The sequence below is a fragment of the Bufo bufo genome, chromosome 6 (assembly GCF_905171765.1).
Source record: "Bufo bufo chromosome 6, aBufBuf1.1, whole genome shotgun sequence".
NCBI classification, from domain to species: Eukaryota; Metazoa; Chordata; class Amphibia; order Anura; family Bufonidae; genus Bufo; species Bufo bufo.
This window is the reverse complement of record NC_053394.1, coordinates 109,429,630-109,454,233: the sequence shown is the minus strand read 5'-3', so window position 1 is coordinate 109,454,233 and position 24,604 is coordinate 109,429,630. Positions and strand designations below refer to the sequence as shown.

The 24,604-nt window shown below is 43.1% G+C and overlaps 1 protein-coding gene across 1 annotated transcript in view; it reads right to left on the bottom strand.

Moving 5' to 3' along the window:
* Positions 1-1,093: 1,093 nt before the first annotated feature.
* Positions 1,094-24,604, bottom strand: part of LAMA5 (laminin subunit alpha 5) — a 125,808-nt gene continuing 102,297 nt past the window's right edge. The window contains exons 59-80 of the mRNA XM_040438838.1: positions 22,097-22,276; positions 21,701-21,843; positions 21,253-21,438; positions 20,744-20,880; positions 20,188-20,341; positions 19,574-19,707; positions 19,086-19,245; positions 16,826-16,954; positions 16,579-16,733; positions 16,230-16,362; positions 15,998-16,141; positions 15,783-15,913; positions 15,437-15,604; positions 14,680-14,818; positions 14,431-14,582; positions 13,992-14,181; positions 13,539-13,691; positions 13,258-13,414; positions 12,965-13,095; positions 12,791-12,884; positions 12,577-12,696; positions 1,094-1,596 (exon numbers count right to left, since the gene is read on the bottom strand). Of these exons, the coding sequence (XP_040294772.1) occupies positions 1,454-1,596; positions 12,577-12,696; positions 12,791-12,884; positions 12,965-13,095; positions 13,258-13,414; positions 13,539-13,691; positions 13,992-14,181; positions 14,431-14,582; positions 14,680-14,818; positions 15,437-15,604; positions 15,783-15,913; positions 15,998-16,141; positions 16,230-16,362; positions 16,579-16,733; positions 16,826-16,954; positions 19,086-19,245; positions 19,574-19,707; positions 20,188-20,341; positions 20,744-20,880; positions 21,253-21,438; positions 21,701-21,843; positions 22,097-22,276 (3,233 nt within the window). The 3' untranslated portion in view covers positions 1,094-1,453. The remainder of the gene's footprint in view (positions 1,597-12,576; positions 12,697-12,790; positions 12,885-12,964; positions 13,096-13,257; positions 13,415-13,538; positions 13,692-13,991; positions 14,182-14,430; positions 14,583-14,679; positions 14,819-15,436; positions 15,605-15,782; positions 15,914-15,997; positions 16,142-16,229; positions 16,363-16,578; positions 16,734-16,825; positions 16,955-19,085; positions 19,246-19,573; positions 19,708-20,187; positions 20,342-20,743; positions 20,881-21,252; positions 21,439-21,700; positions 21,844-22,096; positions 22,277-24,604) is intronic.

The following is a 24,604-nucleotide window of genomic DNA, read 5'->3' as shown; positions in this document are numbered from 1 at the left end:
GTACCATGAATTTACATTCCTCCGTTAAAGGGAAGCTACAACGAATACAAGCAGGTTTAGGCACTTTGTTTCCTATAGGCATTACAGTCCTAATATTACCTGTTATGGGTACAGTTAAAGGGCACGCCTCATCTTCTCCCAGCAGAGGCAGCCATTGTCACAGACGAATCACACACATTCACCATGTCAATTTCTTGCTAATCTGTCCGTTTTTTTTAAAGTACTGGCTGCCTCTCCTGGTAATGCATGACTACATGATTGCCCAAGTGTTGTGTATTAAATAGTTCCACACATGCATATATACAGACATTTAATGTGTAAGTGCAGAGGTGAAATCAGTGAAATAGACTTAAATATATATTTATATTTTTCTTTAAAAAATATTCACGCTGCTCTACCACAGGAAGGGACAATATAATAAATATCTGTATAGGGTCGTTTCTACCCAGTGGTTATTTTATTCCTACAGCCTACGGAGTTGCAGGAGATGACATAGACACCTCCTAATCTCCACTTCTATGTCGCTGCTACATAGTAAGTATAGACGTCCTTGTAATAAGGCAGATTATACCTAATCTGAGTATATAGCCACAATTTCAGTGATCTGAAATGGAGAACACTAGGGCAGTGAGATCAGTTTCTATATAGGTGTGGATGCCATCTCCTTGCCCCCCTTCCCTGTTACCCCTCTAGGCAGGAGAAATTACTTCTCACCTGTATCTCTGTACAAGTGTTTGTTTTGTAGACAAGCACCTGCTCCCACCATTATTTCTAAATTTTACCTAAAACCGGCTATTTTACTTTAATTACATAGCAACTTGCATTTTCACATCCTTAGTTTATGCATTAACGGCTCCCTGGCAAAAGCAATGTGAAATTAAGAAGCTTTTAAGTAGCAGATACTGACTCATTTTGCCAGTTCAAGTAAAACCACGTGAACAGGTCATATTATTGGTTCAGAGCTTGTGTGAAATCGCAAGATGTGCCGCAGCAAACATGCAACGAAGGAGATTGGTGCTCGAATATTACCAATTGAGCACAAACCTTTTTTTTTTTTTTCTCCTCTGCCCTGATTTAAACCACTCCACCTGAACATGGCGAACTGCAGGCACAGTGCTCCAGTGTCTATTAGCATATAATGGCAGGAATGCTGTGCTTTTTTAGGTACAAATTCCAGATAGGTTTTTGTATTGTACCAAGGCTGGGCCCTTATAATGGTAATATTCAGCTGGAAAGTCATATTGCAAAGTAAATGGATGTAGTTTGGGTAATGGTGGGGGGGAACAAATGGCAGAAATAGAATGGTAAAGTAACCATGGAAGAAGCACCCTTGTGTCTGGGTTAGTTGTTGGTCGTCACGTAACAGGAGCCAACACTTCCCCACTACTGGCACAGTTTAGTGGTCTCTGCCCTTAAATAACAGCAGTCCCTTGTCAATGTCCATGCTTTGAAATTAAAGAGCTGGACAGATGTTGATCCCGGCTGATCCCGTGAAAACTCCTGACTTGGAGACATCGATGACCTTCCTGTTGATGGTGAGGTTCCTCATGCACCCTTGATAAGGAGAAGGGGGATGCTCTGTGACGGGAGTGTGTGCTGCAGTAAAACAAAGAAAACACAAACGGTTAATAATGACCACAAAGTACGCGTTGGGCCAAGTTCACACTTCAATTATTTGATCAGTTATTTCCATTTCTTATTGGGAGCCAAAACCAGTAGCTTCTTTAACCAACATAAATATCAATGTATTTTTAGCATCCATTACCGTTTGCAGTTAGATCGTGGCAAAGTAAAAACACTTGGCATTTTTGAGGAACATTTTTAGTCAAGTAGGAGTCTGAAATTAGACGCAAGTGGCTGTGTGACGGCATGCTTGTTTGTGGGACAAATTCAATTTTTTGGGTGGTACATAAAGCTTATCAATTAGCTTTTATTAATGTTTTTGGGGTGGTAATGGGGAAGAAAAACTGTTCCACCATTGTTTTTAGCACTAAGTTTATGACATTAACCACCTCCGGACCGCCTAACGCAGGATCGCGTTCCGGAGGTGGCAGCCCTGCGCACAGTCACGCATATACGCGTCATCTCGCGAGACGCGAGACTTCCTGTGAACGCGCGCACACAGGCGCGCGCGCTCACAGGAACGGAAGGTAAGAGAGTTGATCTCCAGCCTGCCAGCGGCGATCGTTCGCTGGCAGGCTGGAGATGTGTTTTTTTTAACCCCTAACAGGTATATTAGACGCTGTTTTGATAACAGCGTCTAATATACCTGCTACCTGGTCCTCTGGTGGTCCCCTTTGTTTGGATCGACCACCAGAGGACACAGGTAGCTCAGTAAAGTAGCACCACTACACTACACTACACCCCCCCCCCCGTCACTTATTAACCCCTTATTAGCCCCTGATCACCCCTGATCACCCCATATAGACTCCCTGATCACCCCCCTGTCATTGATTACCCCCCTGTCATTGATCAACCCCCTGTAAAGCTCCATTCAGACGTCCGCATGATTTTTACGGATCCACTGATAGATGGATCGGATCCGCAAAACGCATCCGGACGTCTGAATGAAGCCTTACAGGGGCGTGATCAATGACTGTGGTGATCACCCCATATAGACTCCCTGATCACCCCCCTGTCATTGATTACCCCCCTGTCATTGATTACCCCCCTGTAAAGCTCCATTCAGACGTCCGCATGATTTTTACGGATCCACTGATAGATGGATCGGATCCGCAAAACGCATCCGGACGTCTGAATGAAGCCTTACAGGGGCATGATCAATGACTGTGGTGATCACCCCATATAGACTCCCTGATCACCCCCCTGTAAAGCTCCATTCAGATGTCCGCATGATTTTTACGGATGCACTGATACATGGATCGGATCCGCAAAACGCATCCGGTCGTCTGAATGAAGCCTTACAGGGGCATGATCAATGACTGTGGTGATCACCCCCCTGTCATTGATTACCCCCCTGTAAAGCTCCATTCAGATGTCCGCATGATTTTTACGGATGCACTGATAGATGGATCGGATCCGCAAAACGCATCCGGACGTCTGAATGAAGCCTTACAGGGGCATGATCAATGACTGTGGTGATCACCCTATATAGACTCCCTGATCACCCCCCTGTCATTGATTACCCCCCTGTCATTGATTACCCCCCTGTAAAGCTCCATTCAGATGTCCGCATGATTTTTACGGATGCACTGATAGATGGATCGGATCCGCAAAACGCATCCGGACGTCTGAATGAAGCCTTACACGGGCGTGATCAATGACTGTGGTTATCACCCCATATAGACTCCCTGATCACCCCCCTGTCATTGATCACCCCCCTGTCATTGATCAACCCCCCTGTCATTGATCAACCCCCCTGTCATTGATCAACCCCCCTGTCATTGATCAACCCCCCTGTCATTGATCACCCCCCCTGTCATTGATCACCCCTCTGTAAGGCTCCATTCAGATATTTTTTTGGCCCAAGTTAGCGGAATTTTTTTTTTTTTTTCTTACAAAGTCTCATATTCCACTAACTTGTGTCAAAAAATAAAATCTCACATGAACTCCCCATACCCCTCACGGAATCCAAATGCGTAAAATTTTTTAGACATTTATATTCCAGACTTCTTCTCACGCTTTAGGGCCCCTAGAATGCCAGGGCAGTATAAATACCCCACATGTGACCCCATTTCGGAAAGAAGACACCCCCAGGTATTCCGTGAGGGGCATATTGAGTCCATGAAAGATTGAAATTTTTGTCCCAAGTTAGCGGAACGGGAGACTTTGTGAGAAAAAAATAAAAAATATCAATTTCCGCTAACTTGTGCCATAAAAAAAAAATTTCTATGAACTCGCCATGCCCCTCATTGAATACCTTGGGGTGTCTTCTTTCCAAAATGGGGTCACATGTGGGGTATTTATACTGCCCTGGCATTCTAGGGGCCCCAAAGCGTGAGAAGAAGTCTGGTATCCAAATGTCTAAAAATGCCCTCCTAAAAGGAATTTGGGCACCTTTGCGCATCTAGGCTGCAAAAAAGTGTCACACATCTGGTATCGCCGTACTCAGGAGAAGTTGGGGAATGTGTTTTGGGGTGTCATTTTACATATACCCATGCTGGGTGAGAGAAATATCTTGGTCAAATGCCAACTTTGTATAAAAAAATGGGAAAAGTTGTCTTTTGCCAAGATATTTCTCTCACCCAGCATGGGTATATGTAAAATGACACCCCAAAACACATTCCCCAACGTCTCCTGAATACGGAGATACCACATGTGTGACACTTTTTTGCAGCCTAGGTGGGCAAAGGGGCCCATATTCCAAAGAGCACCTTTTAGGATTTCACAGGTCATTTACCTACTTACCACACATTAGGGCCCCTGGAAAATGCCAGGGCAGTATAACTACCCCACAAGTGACCCCATTTTGGAAAGAAGACACCCCAAGGTATTCCGTGAGGGGCATGGCGAGTTCCTAGAATTTTTTATTTTTTGTCACAAGTTAGTGGAAAATGCTTATTTTTTTTTTTTTTTTTTTTTCATACAAAGTCTCATATTCCCCTAACTTGTGACAAAAAATAAAAAGTTCCATGAACTCACTATGCCCATCAGCGAATACCTTGGGGTCTCTTCTTTCCAAAATGGGGTCACTTGTGGGGTAGTTATACTGCCCTGGCATTCTAGGGGCCCAAATGTGTGGTAAGGAGTTTGAAATCAAATTCTGTAAAAAATGACCTGTGAAATCCGAAAGGTGCTCTTTTGAATATGGGCCCCTTTGCCCACCTAGGCTGCAAAAAAGTGTCACACATCTGGTATCTCCGTAATCGGGAGAAGTTGGGGAATGTGTTTTGGGGTGTCATTTTACATATACCCATGCTGGGTGAGAGAAATATCTTGGCAAAAGACAACTTTTCCCATTTTTTTATACAAAGTTGGCATTTGACCAAGATATTTATCTCACCCAGCATGGGTATATGTAAAAAGACACCCCAAAACACATTCCTCAACTTCTCCTGAGTACGGAGATACCAGATGTGTGACACTTTTTTGCAGCCTAGGTGGGCAAAGGGGCCCACATTCCAAAGAGCACCTTTCGGATTTCACAGGTCATTTACCTACTTACCACACATTTGGGCCCCTAGAATGCCAGGGCAGTATAACTACCCCACAAGTGACCCCATTTTGGAAAGAAGAGACCCCAAGGTATTCGCTGATGGGCATAGTGAGTTCATGGAAGTTTTTATTTTTTGTCACAAGTTTGTGGATAATGAGACTTTGTATGGAAAAAAAAAATAAAATAAATCATCATTTTCCACTAACTTGTGACAAAAAATAAAAAATTCTAGGAACTCGCCATGCCCCTCACGGAATACCTTGGGGTGTCTTCTTTCCAAAATGGGGTCACTTGTGGGGTAGTTATACTGCCCTGGTATTCTAGGGGCCCAAATGTGTGGTAAGGAGTTTGAAATCAAATTCAGGAAAAAATGAGGAGTGAAATCCGAAAGGTGCTCTTTGGAATATGGGCCCCTTTGCCCACCTAGGCTGCAAAAAAGCGTCACACATCTGGTATCCCCGTACTCAGGAGAAGTTGAGGAATGTGCTTTGGGGTGTCTTTTTACATATACCCATGCTGGGTGAGATAAATATCTTGGTCAAATGACAACTTTGTATAAAAAAATGGGAAAAGTTGTCTTTTGCCAAGATATTTCTCTCACCCAGCATGGGTATATATAAAATGACACCCCAAAACACATTCCCCACCTTCTCCTGAGTACGGAGATACCAGATGTGTGACACTTTTTTGCAGCCTAGGTGGGCAAAGGGGCCCATATTCCAAAGAGCACCTTTCGGATTTCACAGGTCATTTTTTACTGAATTTGATTTCAAACTCCTTACCACACATTTGGGCCCCTAGAATGCCAGGGCAGTATAACTACCCCACAACTGACCCCATTTTGGAAAGAAGAGACCCCAAGGTATTCGCTGATGGGCATAGTGAGTTCATAGAACTTTTTATTTTTTGTCACAAGTTAGTGGAATATGAGACTTTGTAAGAAAAAAAAATCAAAAAAAAAAAATCATCATTTTTCGCTAACTTGTGACAAAAAATAAAAAGTTCTATGAACTCACTATGCCCATCAGCGAATACCTTAGGTTGTGTACTTTCAGAAATGGGGTCATTTGTGGGGTGTTTGTACTGTCTGGGCATTGTAGAACCTCAGGAAACATGACAGGTGCTCAGAAAGTCAGAGCTGCTTCAAAAAGCGGAAATTCACATTTTTGTACCATAGTTTGTAAACGCTATAACTTTTACCCAAACCATTTTTTTTTTTACCCAAACATTTTTTTTTTATCAAAGACATGTAGAACTATAAATTTAGAGCAAAATTTCTATATGGATCTCGTTTTTTTTGCAAAATTTTACAACTGAAAGTGAAAAATGTCATTTTTTTGCAAAAAAATCGTTAAATTTCGATTAATAACAAAAAAAGTAAAAATGTCAGCAGCAATGAAATACCACCAAATAAAAGCTCTATTAGTGAGAAGAAAAGGAGGTAAAATTCATTTGGGTGGTAAGTTGCATGACCGAGCAATAAACGGTGAAAGTAGTGTAGGTCAGAAGTGTAAAAAGTGGCCTGGTCTTTCAGGGTGTTTAAGCACTGGGGGCTGAGGTGGTTAACCATGTGCCATAACGAATAGGTTACTTTTATTCTATGGGTCAGTACGATTACAGCGATACCAAATATGTGTTCCCCCCCCCCTATATTCATGGGGTGGTTTAAGTAAAGTTATCGTATATATCGGTTCAGTCAAACACTGATACACTATATATAGTTTTTTTTTTTTTTTTACTGCTTTTACAAAATAAAACTGCTTTTTATGGGGGGAGGGGGACAGAATTAGGTTACTTTCAAACTTGCGGCAGTGTGATCCGGCAAGCAGTTCCGTCGTCGGAACTGCCCGCCGGATCCGCCGATCTGCATGTGACTGGAAGCATTTGGGAGAACTGATCTGTCTCTCTGCTTGTCATGTGGACAGACGGATCCGTCTTGTATCCCTTTTTCACATTCCGGCAAGTCTTCAGTTTTTTTCCCTGGAGATAAAACCGTAGCATGCTATGGTTTTATCTTTTGCCTGATCAGTCAAAATGACTGAACTGAAGACATCCTGATGCAACCTGAACGGATTACTCTCCACTCAGAATGCATGGGGATATGCCTGATCAGTTCTTTTCCGGTATAGATCCCCTGTGACAGAACTCTATGCCGGAAAGAAAAAATGCTAGTGGGAAAGTACCCTTAAGCAGCCAGGATCCAGTTTGGATGCTACAACGTGAGCCTGGCTTTAGTCAGTACAGCCCATGTTGGTGTATTCAGTGGTGCCAGTTTTAATGGTGTGGGCGGCAGGGACTGAGCAGACTACACAGAGGTTTCGCGGATACACCCCTCCAGACCAATTTTTGACTAAACTTTAAATTGCTTGCACAGGCATCTACGACTGCCACCCCCAAAGAGACTTGCTGGATCCCACAGAATCTGCTGTCGGATGAGTAATTTTCTCTCTTCATTCCTACAAAAGCCTTGATGTCAGATTCATAGGAATAGGGGCATTTTTTTTTTTTCTAGTAGTGTCTCAAAGGCAGCACAGTTTAAGGATATGGTAAACATTCTAAAGGCCTACAGCAATTCTAACATTCATATACGTGAGGATGAGGAGTCTTATATTCCCAGTGCAGATGTTCAGGATAATAAAGAAAATCTCTGCCGTTGAGGGACAAAAATCCAACCTTATCCAAAATCTGTGCAAGAACAGCAAGTGATGTAAAAGCAGTGAAATCAGCCAGGCTGATAAATTCACCTGATGATTTCAGATCAATGCACACTAAGGAAAATCGGTGCAAAATCAGTGCCCTTGATTTCATCAACTCTGGGGATATGTCGTGCAAAATAGTGAAAATCGGTGCAAATGTTTCTCACTTGATTTCAAATCAGTGAAAATGAGCAGACCCAAAATTTCAGGCTGCCAAATTCACGCAACTGGCTTAAAATCAACGCGTATTAATTGAAATCAAGAAAAATCGTTGCAAACTAGTGAATCTGCAAAATCAGTGCACTTGATTTCGTCAACTCTGCAGATACTGTATGTGATTTAAGCCTACATACATATTACCTCATTCCATGCAAAATAGTGAAAATCAGTGCAAATGTTTTTCGCTTGATTTCAAATCGGTGAAAATGAGCAGACCAAATATTCCAGGCTGCCAAATTCATCCTACTGATTTAAAATCAATGCATATTAATAGAAAATAAGGAAAAATTTGCACACTAGTAATAATCTGTGCAAAATCAGTGCAGTTGATTTCATCAACTCTGGAGATATAGGATTTAAGCCTAAATTCAGTTCAAAAGAGTGAAAATGTTTTACACTTGTTTTCAAATAAGTAAAGACAAGCAGACCAATAATTTTATGCTGCTAAATTTACCTAACTGATTTAAAATCAATGCATATTAATTGAAAATGAGGAAAAATTTGCACACTAGTAAAAATCCGTGCACTTGATTTAATTGACATTCAAACCAGTGAAAACCAGAAAAAATTCCAGACTGCTAAATTCACTCTAATGATTTAAAAAATATGTATGTTAATAGAAGTCATAGAAAATCAATGCACTTAATTTGTTATAAAAATTCAGTGCAATTTTATTTTTTTTACTTTGGGGGCAAATTTTTTTTTATAGACTTCTAATTTCATGTTGTGAGATACTGCATGCAGGTGAAATTCTTTATTAGGTCATATAGAGGATTATATGTGGCCTGAGCCTTTTCTTCTGCTTGGTGAAAATTAGTGGACAGTTTTGCTTATGATCAGTTTATTAAATCTGCAAAGATATTTCCAATAGATGAATAAGGAAAGCGATTTCACAGAACTGTTCCTTGCCCCTGTGGGTCTACTTTTTAGAATGCCCCCACACAGTTTTCTTTAAGCCTCCATCACCAACAGGTCAGCTTTTGCTTCAGAGTGGTTTCAGCATTTATTTTTTTATTTTTATTATCATCTTCCCAGATCACCAATTCTACCGTCTAGCATCTCTGCACTCTAGGCCACAGCATTGGAGGTGTGGACAACCAATCCGGAGGCAAAATGCCATTTTCTAACATCTTCATAAATAGAAGATGATGGATAATTCCCCTCTTTATTCAATCTTCACTTTGCGGTAGTTCTCCATTCCACGTGAATACACCATATCAAAGCAGCCTTTTAGCTTGCAACCACTGTAATACAAAACTTCAGTGTGGGACAGCCTGGATCCCTCTGCACCATTTGTCTTTACATGGTGCACACCACTGTCATTGGGCGCTGAACCAAAATAGGTGCACAATTTTTTCTTTAATACTATAGCAAACTTTTCCAGGACTTCCAAGTTCATGCTGGAAATGCTAGGCTGGTAGGTGACACATCCCCGCCTTTCCCCTCCAACTGTGGACAAGCTCCCTTTGGCAGACCTGCTGTATAGTAGAGCCTATAAAAATGCCATATCTACCTGGTTTCACTGCCCTTCTTTCTCCAACCTGATCTACCTCCTCCAGAGGTGCACTGAAATCCCCAAAGGCAAGGATCATTCTGATAGCAAGGGCTCTGAACTGGACAAGGAACAGTCATCTACGCCATACTCTTCAGGGTTCAACATTTTTGTCCCTCCCACTCAGGAGGCCATCCCTAACTGTAGAAATTCCCCTCCTAGATGCTGGACGTCTCCATTTTTAGAGGTTAGGGGGGGGGGGGGGGGGGGTTTGAGGGTCAACTTTCCCAGCAGGAGACCCTCTGGTCTCTTGCCTGGCAAAGCACACAACCCTACTTATGGCAAATCTTTAATGCTTTCTCATTCCAGGATCACTGACTGTAGACTGGAATTTTTAGAACCTCCCACCACAGTCTTGAAGAACTGGCTGAACTTTCTCATCAAACATTCACTCTGTCTCAAGTGCTAGACTCTTAAAATAAAATCCTTAACATTTCACCCTTTCTCAGGTTCTTGTCCGTTTGGCACCTACTTAGATGAGATTATCTCTGAGAGCACAGGTGGAAAGAGCTCATACCTACCTCAAAGCAGGACTTGGACTTCTGCCTCTCTAGAAAAGGGGGAACTTTATTTTGCTTCTTTGGTATTTTGTAAACTAGCGCCTTTTACAGAACGCAAAACCCACAAGACCAAAAATGAGGCCTTCCTTTAAACTGCACCCGTCTTACTGTACCAATCCTCAGGCACCCAAATCTGCCTCCAACAAGTCTAGTTCTACATGATGGGTGGCCACTGCCTGAGTAAGCCTGGGGTGGTTGACTTCTCTTTTGTCTCCCACATTAACAATGCTGGGGTACACAATAAAGTCCACATGGGCTACAAGACAGAAGACAATGTCAACAGATTGCTTGTGCAGATCAGGTCTCCCGAAGCTCTCCCACCAAGGCTTTTTTTTTTTTTTTTTTGAAGAAAGGTGCTCCAAGGTAACATTTTCATGTTTTTTTATTTAAAAGATACACCCATCCTTGTATCTGAAGCACCTCCACCTTTACATCAGGGTACGAAGCTTTCACTTTCATTACATTTTTTTTCGTAGTATTTTTTAGCTAGGTAGGAGTACAAAATAAGATGCTGTGGGCGGTAAATGTACATACAGCAGCCGGGTATAGCCAAATGATGAAGTACAGTCAGGTACACTGTATTAGACTTATGCTGATTTATCCACAGTCCAATGTAGCGTATACAACTCTGTACATTAACCCTTGGCTGTTGAGCATTCAACCAAGTTCTTATTATCCTCCCCCCAGGCCAACATCCACTACTAGCCACCTTTTAGTCTGATCATCATGTCACTGGCAGTAACCAAGAGGCGTATTTACAAGAGGCTGCTTATCCCACCACCTGGGCAGTTAAAGATGGCGCAGATGTGTCCCGCAACCCAATTATCTCACCCTGGGGTGGTGCTGAATGTCCTCTGGTCTGCCTGCCCACCCAAATAGACTAGTCATCTACCAGCTGCAGCCTCCTAAGTAACCAGCTCCTTACTGACCCCCTGCCCATAACTGTTTGTTTATTTTTTGCTGATTTAGCTGTATAACGGCTAGTTTTTTGGGACAAATTGTATTTTTTAGTGACCCTATTTTGGGGTACATATAACTAATGAATTAACTTTTATTTACTCTAGAGGTAGCAATGGAAATGTGTCCAGAACGCAAGCTCCTCTAGTACTCATGGTGTCCGTTGTGGTTTTTTTGCACTTGCAGCCTGTATGTGGAACCATTCACTTCAATAGGGCCGCAAAATGGAAATGACTCCTTGTGCATTCAGTGTCCGTATAGCCGTTCCGCCAAAACATAGAACATGTCCTATTATTGTCCGCATCACAGACAAGGATAGTACTGTTCTATTAGGGGCCGACCGTTCCGCAAAATGCAGCATGCACATGGCCAATATCCTTGTTTTGCAGATGGCAAAGCATCCAATGGTCGTGTGCATGAGCCCTTAGGGTTAACTATTATATTGGTGGGGATCAGACTAAGAACGGAGCAGTATTCGGCTATCTCCAGCAGTCCAATAGACAGTAAATGGAGCGTTGTGCCGCATACTCGACCAGCCACTCCATTCATTTCAGGGTATGGACCCCCATTCTCGCAATCGGGAAGGGGATAATTCCTTATGATCGAAAAACAGCTTTGCGCACATCTTGCCTCCTCTTATATTCAAGAAAGTTAAGGTACGCGGCATCCAATAATTCTCCTTGCACCAGATTAGCCCTTTTGGACTAGGTACACTGACCTGGCTGATGCTCTCTCTCCAAGAACATCTTTCTCTCACACCATCCAGTCTTTCATTAAAATGTAGCTATTTTAATGGCATGGCTGTTGAAGCTGCAGTACTGACAATGTATGTTTTTTTTTTTATGAGCAGGACACCCAAACCATGCTTAAAGCTAGAAACCCATCTTCCTTGCTGGTCTATCATAAAACATGGAAGATGTTCTTTATGGTGCTGAGAGACAATCCTAGCCATTGGAAACCTTTCTTCTTTTGCTTGCTGTCCTTCCGTTAGACTGGTCTGAACATGACAATTTGTTCATTCGGGTGCCAAGTCTCAGCCCTGTTCTTTCTTACCAGCTATGGAACTTGTACAATGTGCATATAAGAACCAAGAAGTGATTTCCCATCCCCTATAGTTTATGCTTGTAGAATGGTTCACCCTCATCTGACAAGCTTTCCATTACACTCTATTACTGATCCCTGGCGGTATTTATGAAAACGTCTGTGAGGTTATTTCTGAAGGACTAGTGTTGTTATGGTGCTGCAGTGTGTAATCCTCCACTAAAATATAGCTAATTTTCATTGCCAGATTTTTATGAGCTTCTACTCCAAAGCCACCACAACTTCCAATTTAGCCAGGGTTGCTTGTTCATATAGTCTTTCCACTCTAATCCTGCACATTACACAGGGACAAATGCAGACTATTGCAAACAAAAACTCGATGTAAGCTACACTGGTACAGACACATAACAAACGCACAAACTGCTGAATACTAACCCGGTACTCCACCCATATAGAGAGATCCCCAGTTCCTGGCATGAGAGGACGGACTGATGCCTACTAAATGGTTTCCTTCTGTGTCCACATCCAGTTGGACCACATTACTTCCTTTGGTGACTGTGATGGAGCAAAAAAAAGAAATGCAATGAAAATAATGTTTGTCAAGACTATAGGAAACAGTATGTATTATGTAACAGAACCAGATACTGACCGGCAATGGTGTGCCACTGTCCATCGCACAGAGGCTGTCTCAGATGAACCGCTGTAGAATGTTTACCCTTTACATCTGTCAGGACTACAGTCACCTGAGGAAGGTCAAAGACAATATGAGTCAAAATCCCTGGAGAAAGAGAACGGCAAGAGGAGGACACAGTGTGAGCTGTACCTTTCTGTCAGCCAAGGACAAAGTGATTGCATAACCCTTTTCTGTGTGTATGTGAAATATAAGTCCAGATGGGTGCATTGGCCGCACTTCTAACTTCAGCTCAAGGTCCTGTCCCACGTCAATCAAGTTCTCTGAGAGAAGCAGGTGAGAAAAAAGTTCTATGAAAGTCAGTTTTTTTTCTTCCTGAAATGGTACTCCACATGGTTGTGTCTGATATTCCCACTCAGTCCCAATTAACTTTTTTTTGTACAATAAAAAAATAAGTTTATTTATCTCTACATTTAAATGCATACCAAATGTTAGGAATCCCCCATCTGAGAAGAAGAGGCCATGTTCTGTAAACCCTTCAAAACATGGGGTGACTCCTGCAGCTTTTGCTGGGTTGTCAAAGGATTTCCCATCCATTTTCAGGTTCCTCACACATCCGTGGAAACCATTTAGAGTGGTGTCCTGAAAAACATAAGACAAATCAGTCTTCTGTATCCCCATCATGAATGGATCCTATGTATTGTTATCCCTTGCTGTAGCCAGAAGAGAATGTGTTATATATAATCAATGTTTTGTCCTCGCTCACCAGGTTGTCTGGACGGTTTCTCAGTTCAGGGATGCCACCAATGTAAACCGGGCTTGCTAAAGATAGGATGGACCCTGGGGGTAGCATCCCACTCTGAGCCTTGAGGCCATCTATAACCAGGCGGAGCTTATTCTTCTCCTTCCCAAAGAAAATCTAAAATTCATAATATTTAACTGTTAATTATAACAGCATCACTATGGTCAGAAATCTTCAATGTCAGCATCATTATGGTCAGCAATCTGCAATGTCATAGCAGTACACATGGAAACATCCACTGTAGGGTCATCATGATATCAATATCCAGCTTGTATAACTGAGAACACCACAACAGCCCCATAAATGGTTAATTTCATGAAGATGAGACCCATGAGAATGATAGTGGGCATGCTGGGAGTATTCACATTACAACTGCTAGAGAACCACAGGCTGGAGAACACTGGCATAAAATCTTACTGTGTGCCATTGTCCATCAGTGAATTTTTCTTTACTTCTCAGCCGATGTGTTTTTCCACGAATGTTCATCATAAGGACAAAACGAGCATTGGAAACATAGAGAGACAAAGAGGAGGTTCCTCGCTCATCAGCCACGAAGAAAAGAAGACCATTGGTAGAGTTCAGACGAACATCCATGGAGAAGTGAAATCTATTTAGGAAGGAAGATATAACATAAGTATAACGAAGCATAAGAGGTCACCTCCCAATGGCACAACCAGTCGTGTAACTCCACCAGCCAAACCCCAATACTGAGGGAGTCAGTATGCCAGCAGTACTATAAATGCTAGGTGATAGAGGACCAGAGGCATGTCTTGGGATGCAACTAAATAATCTACGCCCAGCTAACATGTATCCGATACCCAAACTTGTCTTCTCCCACCTCCGCTACAGTACATACCTCTCTTGGAATGAACCTGGAACATTGGTGAATTCAAGATAACTGGATGAAGATCCTCCAAATCTTAATGCCCCCTTCAGGGGTTTAGGAACATAACAGGATGAGTTCTGCAAATGTCTATGTTCCACCATAGCCAACTTCCTCTGCCGTGCCTGCAAACGTGGAGATATGGACGACAGTTACAGTATGCAGACATTAAAGAAAGGAATGCAGGGGTGATTACTCTCAGAGATCCACAGGATTGTTTACCTTCATTTTAAGTTTATCCTTCCGCCCAACTGCTCTGATCTCTTGGGGTCGTTCCTCAGGGATTTCTTCACATTTCATGGTTACATTTACACTGCGAATGTTCTGCTGCAAATCCAGAACCATCTGAGGTCCAGTTATACTATGGAAATAGTAATATATACAAGTGGTGATGGGTTGGGGATAATTACCATACAGAATATGAGAGGGTTTTACAGGTTAACACAATTATATTGTTAGCATGTCTATTGCTCTTTAAAAGGAACTTGTCATGTTCAAACACGCAGCCCAAAACTGATCTTCTCTTGACACATTCCATCATACAACAGAGGAGGAAGAAACATATGCCCACAAGATCAGCTTGCTTCTCTTTAGAAATACTCTGTGCTCCTGGGAACTCCCTGATCTTGCAATTATCAGTCTTCACCTTCTCACATTATGTGGCCTTGTTCTTACATAAAAGGACAACTCAGTTTTCTGCAAGATGCTCCTGAAACAGTCTGTGCTGCTGGGGGTCTGCTCCTTCTAGTACATTAGCATTAGTTTGTGTGCTCCCATTTCTACATCCCTCTTTTCTCATTATAGTACTGCTCTTATTACATATGGCCTAATTCTCACTAACAGAAAACCATGAGTAGATATGTTCAGTACACTAGTTTCCTGAAATACTCTGTTACTGGAATACCTTGTATCTTCAACTTTATACTCTCCAGGCAAGCACACTGTAGCAGCTGACTTTAAGTCTTTGTCAAAATCTAACCTTTTCACAAAAACATTGCTGATGCAGCCACTAAAGTTGGCTGGGATGGCGCTATCTGGTGCCCCTCCAAGGAGTAAACTGTTGCTGGAAGTATCCTGCCGTCTTCTGCGACCGCCCTGAGATAGTCGTCCGCTGCCTTGTAGTTCATCATCCACATAAAGCCGCAACCTGTGCAATGAAATCTTGTATTAGAAACCCATACATTTGGTAAGTGTGGTTCACAGACCATGTATCATGTCCGTGGGCAGCAGAGCTTACAGTCTTTTTTTCCATTACTATTCCTAAATATTAATGAATTGCTCATCATATACACAGGTCAATAATACTTTATATGGCTCAGTCTTACTCATTCTTGTTGCTGTACAGGGACAGGTAATGTTTGGAACCATCGGAGTATGGCGTTTTGGAGGTAAGCTGAGTGGCCAGAAGCTTCACAGACAAATGACCGTTTTGGACAGCCACCTGGCACAGTCCTTCCTACAGAAAGAAGAGCGCCATTGAACTCAATACAATAAGAGAGTAATGTTCTAATATTTTGTCATAGATGGCAGGACCCCTCACCTCATTAGTATGGTAGTACATCAGCCCATTACTCTGACTGGTCTGGAAGCCAAAGCCGGCATAAAAGTCATCTTGAAACTTGGGCACATTCTTCAGGTTCATGTTCAAAAATCCATGACCATTGAACTGGACTGACCTTGCAATCTGGGTGGAAAGAGAAGATAAAATTGCCCATGAAGGTCTAGTGCTCTAGCCATGTCTGTCAGGGAGCATCAAGTTCTGAAGAACTCACCAGGAGGTCCGAGGTGCAGCCGTAACTCACTCCTGTTGTGTTCATCCTCTTCAAGTCCACGTATTTCCCTAATGCCTTGAGCCCCTTCATGCAACCTCTGATGGAACCTCCACTGGGGAAAATGTCCTTCAGGCTGGGAGCAACAGAGAATATACTAAAACATACAGTATGGTCTAGAGGAAGCACAATGGTGGTTACCATCAAAATTGCAAATTACTTAAAATTGACTTCTGGGAAAGCTGGTTGAAAACCAATATGGCCATTCTGCTGCAACTAATAAGGGTTGCTGTAGTATGGCAGATACAAAACTGCAGAAAGTTCAGGAGGTTTTCTGATCAAATCAACTCACCCCTCAGGAAGCTGCTCAGGTGGGAGACCTCCAAGATAGAAGTATCGTGATGATTCCAGGCTTCCCCCATCATATTCAACACTAAATACATTCAGTCTTTCAAATCGCACAAATATTCTCTTCTTTCCACCGATCACAGCAACGATCACCTGGATCTGAGGGAGAAGAAGAAAAAATAGCAATAAAAAAAAAAGACAAAATCACAGATGAGGCTGCACATGCCATCAGGTAGAGGATTTGCTGTTACCGCTTTGGAGGTGGAGGTGCTGACAAACAGCGGCGAGGATTCAATTGACTTGGCTCTCTCAGTTCCACTTCCAATATTGTAATATAAGGCAAGATGACCTTCCTGCGCTGCCAGGCACATAAACTGGTCCTAGAAGAAGAGAATAGAATATTGATTATTGTCTAATTTACAAGTAATTGTGTATATGTATTAAATGATGTAGCAGAGCTGAACCTGTCATTAAGTACAACTCTTGGCAGTTTACGTAGGCTGCAGATAAACATCCTAAAGGGGGTATTCCAGCACAATACAAAGACTCTTTCACGGCCTGCAAATGTTTAAAAGAAAATCTTACACTCACCTTGCTGGTCTCTGGATGCTACTTTTCCAAAAGTGCCTGGGTTCTCACTGCAACCCAATTCCTGCTCCTGTTCTCGACATGGCAGGAAATGGATAGGAGAATAGGAGCAGAAAGTGGAGAGCAGCGGCACTGTGAATGATGAGGAGGGACTAGTGAGGTGAGTATAAGTTCCTTTATTTGTTTTAACCATTTTCAGGTAATTGGAGAACTTTTGTATAGTGCCGGAACACCGCTTTAAATCAAAAGAATCCGTATAAAGTACATGTTTAACTTTAAATTGCAGCTTCCAGTTTATAGATTGCAATTGCAAGCAGCAGAATCAAACAGTCAAAGCTTGTTGTCATCCTCCCTCGATGCCATGCTGCAATATTATGTCAAATAGTCACCGCCGTTTGGTCCCTACAAAGATAGAGGAGTGTTTTAACACTCACGGTGTGATCGCCCCATCGGGTGGGCTAGCGGGAGAGGCGGGACTGAACTGCGGCTTAGCCGCTCCCCCTGCCTAGTCATTGGCTGGTCTAGGGGCTCTATCCCTAGGAGGGGAGGGACCTCCTCCTTATAACCCATGCACTTTGGCGGCCGCGTATGGCCATTCTAGCGCTGTTGCCGCCGCCTCAGGACGTGAGGCGGTCGGCGTCTATGTTTTTTTGTCTATACCCCGTTTATGTTGCTCTTAAAGAGCCAATGAGATGGCAAAACGCGTAGAGCAGTTACTGGGGGCAAGCTGTATATAGACAATTATATTGTGTAGTTGATTCGTGCTCACACCGCAGTGATTGGGTACATGCGCCCACTGGTTACATGGTGCACGCGTGGTTTGGTTTATTGTCAATCAGCTGCAGGTGTGGGCAGATGTTTATTAACTGCTACATGCTATCCAGGGTAATTATTTTGGCGCACCCTTATTTTGCCAGACTATTTGCCTGGTATTTGCAATAATGGCGCAAAAGTCGTACTCACCACTTTGAGTTTGTGTGATATCATAGGAGCAGGTACTATAGTGGGCGTCCCTGCACACTGCTAGGGGAAATATTAGCCTTGTATCTCACACCTGGCTACCGCACTCCCTGCTCATTAGGCACACTCTCGTGGTGTGCATAGTTGATTCGTGCCCACACGATGGCGACTGTACACACTGATTTACAAGCGCTACAGTGAATCAGTGTGTCATGTTATGATCAGTCGACCAGAACCGTGTGGGCAGATGTTTATCAACTATGAGGCTTTCATTTTTAGGTAGAGTTTTTTCCTCCCGTCTATTATTTTAATATAGTTTTCAATAAAGGTTGATTTTATCTTCTGTCACAACGTTCCTCCAGTCAGTGATTTAGTACATAGTAGTGGAACGTAAACTACATTTTGTTGTTTCGTGAATTTCTTGTCAGACACACCCCTGAAGCTGAGCTGAGCTCCTCTCAATCAGGGAGGGGGCACTTTGTTTCCCCTACATCAGTTTACTGTGCACAGACTAGTGTAAAAAGGAACTTCCCAGAATAGGAATCAAATCTGTGCAGACATTAATCCAGAGCAGAGTAATGGGAAATTTCAGGCCTGCAGAATAATGATTGCAGCTCTGGAGTACAATTAAGGATGAAACTCAGGATAAGTACAGGATAAAAAATATAGTTTATGTGCAAAATTGTGAGTGCAGCTCTGGAGTATAATACATAATGTAAGACGGGATCAGTACAGGATAAGTAAAGTAATGTATGTATACAGTGGCCCCACCAGCAGAATAGTAAATGCAGCTCTGGAGTATAATACAGGATGTAACTCAGGGTCAGTACAGAATAAGTAATGTCTATATACAGAGTGACTCCACCAGCAGTGAGTGCAGCTCTGAAGTATAATACAAAGCTGTAATTCAAGATCAGATAAATTTGTCTTGGAAGACTTTGAATAAAAAGATGAGGCATTTACCTCTCCACCGAGGAAGAAGATGATTCCATTGCGAGAAACTAAGCGGACATCCATCTCAAACCTCTTGACTCCAGGAAGGCTCTCCAACTTAACCTCGGCATAACCTGTCCCATCAAAGTAAGATCCATCAGTCAGCCAAGGATCTCCTGTAGATTTAGACCTAGGAATGAAACATATCACATAAGTAACAGGCAACCAGAGGCCAAAACACAAGGAAATAAAATGTTAAAGGAATTCTGTGCACATCTTATACACTGTGGTGTGCCTAGTTCATGGCCTGGGGGGTGGCACTAGGCATAAAACAATGATTCAGTTTTGCCTTGAGTGTCCATTCAAAATTAAAATAAGGAACAAGATAAACAAAAGTCTTCGACTTATAGTACACGATGTGGTACTGCACCTTAGAAAATAAAAATAAACACTCAAACTGAAAGAAAACCCAACAATGTATAGGTGTGAAGATGGATGTATGGATTATGGCCGTGTACCTGGGACAGGGCTTATCCTTTATTGTGTCCAGTTGAAACGTTCTCTCAAAGTCATACAGGCTGATGGGTTTCTCGTTCAGAGTGTCCAATTCGATGCAGCCCTTGAAGTTGGGATAGTTCAGTGCTGAAGGTGGCTGGAGACAAAGTATAGAATGGGAAATACCTAATTAATAGTGAGTAATAACGAGAAAGTGATAGAACCCCAAGTGGTAACACCCTGTTGGCAATTAATTTATAAACCTCTAGTAGGAATACTAGAGGGATGACACATCATAGAGACACAACAATAGATGCTCCAGAATTGTTATTGCAAGGGAAATTCAAGGAGCTACTAAAGCAGACATGTCAGAAGAGGTGACATGTTCTCTTTAAGCAATTCTTTAGTATTCTCTGCACAAGGATCAGCACGCCACCTGATTTGAAACTACAACTCCCAGCATGTACACTTACTCGGCTATTCTTGTAACTCCCATAGAAGTTAAAGGAGGATGCTGGGAGTTGTGTTTTCATAACAGCTGGAGTGCCAGAGGTTGCTGATCTCTGCTGTAATGTATTTTAAATCTTAAGTCTTCTGCTGTCTTTTATTCAAAGCGTACAATGGTGGTGGGGTTTACCTTGAACTCTGCAGGGTACCCCCCTACATAGAACACCACTCGTCCAGGGTCCAAGTTGATAAGCCCCTGCTCTCCACTGGCTGTGCTGTCTCCTTTGAACTCATGTAAGCTATCCTTTGTAACAAAGATGGACATCTGGCCATACTGCAGGATCCTGTCAGGAAAGAAGGAGGAGATATGAATACCTATTCTCCTTAAAAAAGAGCAGACATGAAACATTCAGGAGCCACAGAGGAGTCTTCTTCCCTCCATGACACCTTATGTAACACACTGCATTCTCTTAGTGTTACAAAGAACCTTCATTTCCAGTTCAGCAGTGAGTGAAACTCACACATTAGAGCCTTCTGCTCTATATACTTTATATACAAAAAAAATCCAATGATCCATCATTCTTACATCTAGCAACTATATTAAATTATGAGATACTTCCATACTAACCATGAGACCCCTGTACATCCAGTCCACAATATGTTTTACCTGCTGCTTGGCAGCAATAGTGTTTCCAATGCCAGATTTTTCTATCAATAGTTAAAGATTCAAAGCGCGCTGTGCTCACCTCTCTATCACAACAGTGACAAACTGCTCCTTGATGTCCTCATTAGCGGAAAGGTACGTTGGTTCCTGATCCCCGAGACGATAGATGCACTGCAGTCTGTTGCCTCTTAAGACCAAGCCAAAGTAGTCACCCTGACCCTGTGCAACAAACTCAAAGTAGTTAGCTTCACTAAAAGGAGAAGATAAAAAATAATCTGCTCCACATAGCCCACACCACCAGTAGACTGTTGAATTCTGTAATGTTTACGGGGCCTCTCATATAACTGTCATGTCGTTAATACTTCCATTGGGTGATGTTGTGACCAGATGTGGTCATATAACCTCTATATCGATAAGCCTTCTAAGTTCCTTCTGTATTATTACAGTACATGTATACCTCATCAACTTTGCCTTTACCTGTTCTACAGTGAGGTCCCAAACTAGTCATAGATAAATCTATGGAACAACTGCCCGATCAGATCCATAAAGTTCTCCAATTGCTAACTGTCATTAACATTGTGTCACACTTACATCCTTGTGTCCGAGGAACATCACAAAACGCGTGGGTTCAGCTTCAGCTTGACGCTTCTTCTTGTTCTGTGGGCTGGGGTTCTGAATGTGCAATTTGAGGTAGGTGTGGGCTGCCAGATCAGGAAGGTTACTTGGGGTACGTAGCTCAATCCCGGAACTACCATTAAATTTCACTGGTACCCTAACCTGGAGATAAAAAAGTGAGTGAGAATAAAAAGACAGTTCACATTCCTGATTAAGAATCATGTCAATTGTTAAATATATACCACAACCAACCAACCAGCACCTCTAATTATAGGAGAACGCCACCCTTTATATTTCGCTGTAACACCTGCGATGTAACAATCAGCAACTGCAAGATTCAGTGGACTGGTCAATGTCCCTTCTTGTGGAATAGTTCATGTATTAGTGAGGGGCCTCAACAACTCTGGTCTTGCAGTTTACTCACCTTGCTGGCAGCATCCCTGGCCTGTGAGATTAGTTGTCGGATTCGTTGGATGCTGTCTGAGATGCTGTTGTTCTGTCCCTGTTGGTCCTCCAGTTTATTCAGTTTGTCCAGAAGCAGTGGAATGGTGTTTTCTAGGTTAGAGACTAAAAAGACAGATAGCCATTTCAGAAAGATACAAAAATTATTTTCAGGTGTACAGGTGTACACATTATGCCAAATGCCCATCACGAGCACTTAATTTAGGTGCAGCACACTTTGCTACATAATGCTTGGCCTGATGTTTTAGTAACTTTACAGAACTTTGTCCACTAAAGCCAGGAGAACCATTTAACTGGTACTGTATACATTCTGATTGGCTGACCTGTGGAGTACTGGGACTCCTATTGTCTGACTCACCAGTAGTTTTGGCTTCATCTACAGCCTTGTTTACATCTTCATTCTTCATGTTTCCGTATTTATCCTTCCACTCATCTAGATTCATCTTGATACCGGTCAGTGTGGTTTGCACCCTGGAAGCCGTGTTGTTGGCCTCTGTGGCTTTGACTTTGGCTTTCTCTATTTGATCAGAAACACTATCTGGAAGACACCAAAACATTAATATACAACTAGGACCTTCAACTCAGGGAACCTACCAACAAAGGCATTCTGAGTATGATGTATACAGTATATTTCTCACCCTGGAGAGTCACTTTCATGGGGCCCTAAAACTAGTGTGGTCACAGAGTCTCTGGTTGGTGGACAGCAATGTACAATGTCCACAATCCACATCACTTCTGGATTTCTTGCCAAGCCTAGATTACCTAATTTAGTATTGGTAAGAAATCTTCACATGGGCCAGCACTCCTTTTTTTTCAGAAACAAAACAATAGCAGATCTTGGGGAGACCAGCTACAAAAAATACTGCAGAGCCTCATTTAAGAGTCTCAACACAGCAATCCAAAGTGCAAAGCTTCCTGGGAAACTGTAAAATAACCCTGGAGCCCCAGTTATGGGTCTTCAACACAGTGAAAGCCAGATATCCTTCCAGGGAAGGAAAACCAAGAGATCACCAAATCACCACCATTTTTTTTTTCAGAAACAGAGCTTCAAATCCCCTGCTTCTTTAAACACAGCCACGGAGTTAAAGGGCTGTCCAGCCATTTTTTTAAGAAAAGAGCCAGAATATCTTTTAAAAAAACAAGATTTTTGTACTTGCCGTAAAATCTGTTTCTCTTCCGTTCATTGGGGGGAAAAGTTTGACCATGGGTATAGCTTTTGCCACTAGAAGGCGGACACTAAGCACACAAAGTGTGAGATCCTCCCTTCAGCTATACCCTTTCTACAGGGACTAAGCTAAATCAGTTAGTACAAAAGCAGTAAGAGAAGCAAGACAAAACAAGCCAAACTATGTACAAACCCAGAACCACACAGGCCAGAAAAGGCCCGTAAACAAGAGAATGGGTGGGAGCTGTGTCCCCCAATGAACGGAAGAGAAACAGATTTTACGGTAAGCACAAAAATCTCATTTTCTCATCCGTATCATTGGGGGACACAGACTTGACCTTGGGATGTTACAGAGCAGTCCCAAGGGTGGGCATAACAAGAAATCCTCCTGCCAATCAGAGAACCCCCGTCTGCAAAACTCTACGCCCCAAAGAAGCGTCAGAAGACGCAAAGGTTTGCACCCTGTAAAACTTGGAAAAAAGTGTGCAAAGACGACCAGGTAGACGCCTTGCATACCTGAAGGGCCGAAGCCCTGTGATGCACTGCCCAAAAGGCCCCCACTGCCCGAGCAGAATGAGCAGTAACCTGGAAGGGTGGGGCCCGGTCACTGACGCGGTACGCTTCCACAATGGCCAAACAAATCCATCGGGAAATGGAAGTTTTAGACGCCGCCAGCCCTCGTCTCGGCCCCTCTGGAATCACGAACAGCCAATCCGTCCGCCGTAAAGAGGACGTCTGGGACAGATAGATGCGAACGACTCGTACCAAATCCAGAGTGTGGGGCGACTGCTCCCGAGGATGAGACGGGTCAGGACAAAATGAAGGGAGAATAATCTCTTAATTTAGATGGAATGCAGACACACCCTTCGGAAGGAAGGATTGAACAGGGCGAAGGACTACCTTGTCCTGATGGAGGATCAGGAAAGGCGACCAACATGAAAGAGCCGCGAGTTCCGACACCCTACGGATGAAAGTTATTGCCACCAAAAAGGCCACCTTGTAGGACAGGAAGCGAAGTGACACCTGCTGCAAAAGCTCAAACGGTGAGGACTGGAGAGCGCTGAGCACTAGATTAAGATCCCAGTGATTCAATGGAGGCCGGAAAGGGGGCGCAGCATGCGCCACCCCCTGCAGAAAAGTCTGAACCGCAGAAAGCGAAGCCAAGTTCCACTGAGAAAGAATGGAGAGAGCAGAAACTTGCCCTTTGAGGGAGCTGAGAGCCAGCCCCAAGTCCATGCCCGACTGCAGGAAAGGCAAGAGTCGCGGCAACGAGAAACAAACGGGAGACAGCAGATGACGCTCGCACCAACTAAAGTAGGACTTCCAGGTCCGGTGGTAGATTCGGGAAGATGACGGCTTTCTGGCACGACTCATGGTCTGGACCACAGCATCCGAGAAACCCCGAGCCCTTAATACAGCAGCTTCAACAGCCATGCCGTTAAATGTAGTGACCCTAAATTTGGGTGAAAGATCGGTCCCTGCGACAAGAGGTCTTCCCGAAGAGGAAGATGCCAGGGTTCATCGGCGAGGAGGGCGACTAGAGATGCGTGCCACACTTGGCATGGCCAATCGGGGCCATGAGAATGATGGGCAGACCTTTGGACCTGATCTTCCAGAGGAGACGCGGAATGAGAGGAAGAGGCGGGAACACGTAAGGAAACGTGAACTGACTCTACGGAATCACTAGAGCATCGCACGCCA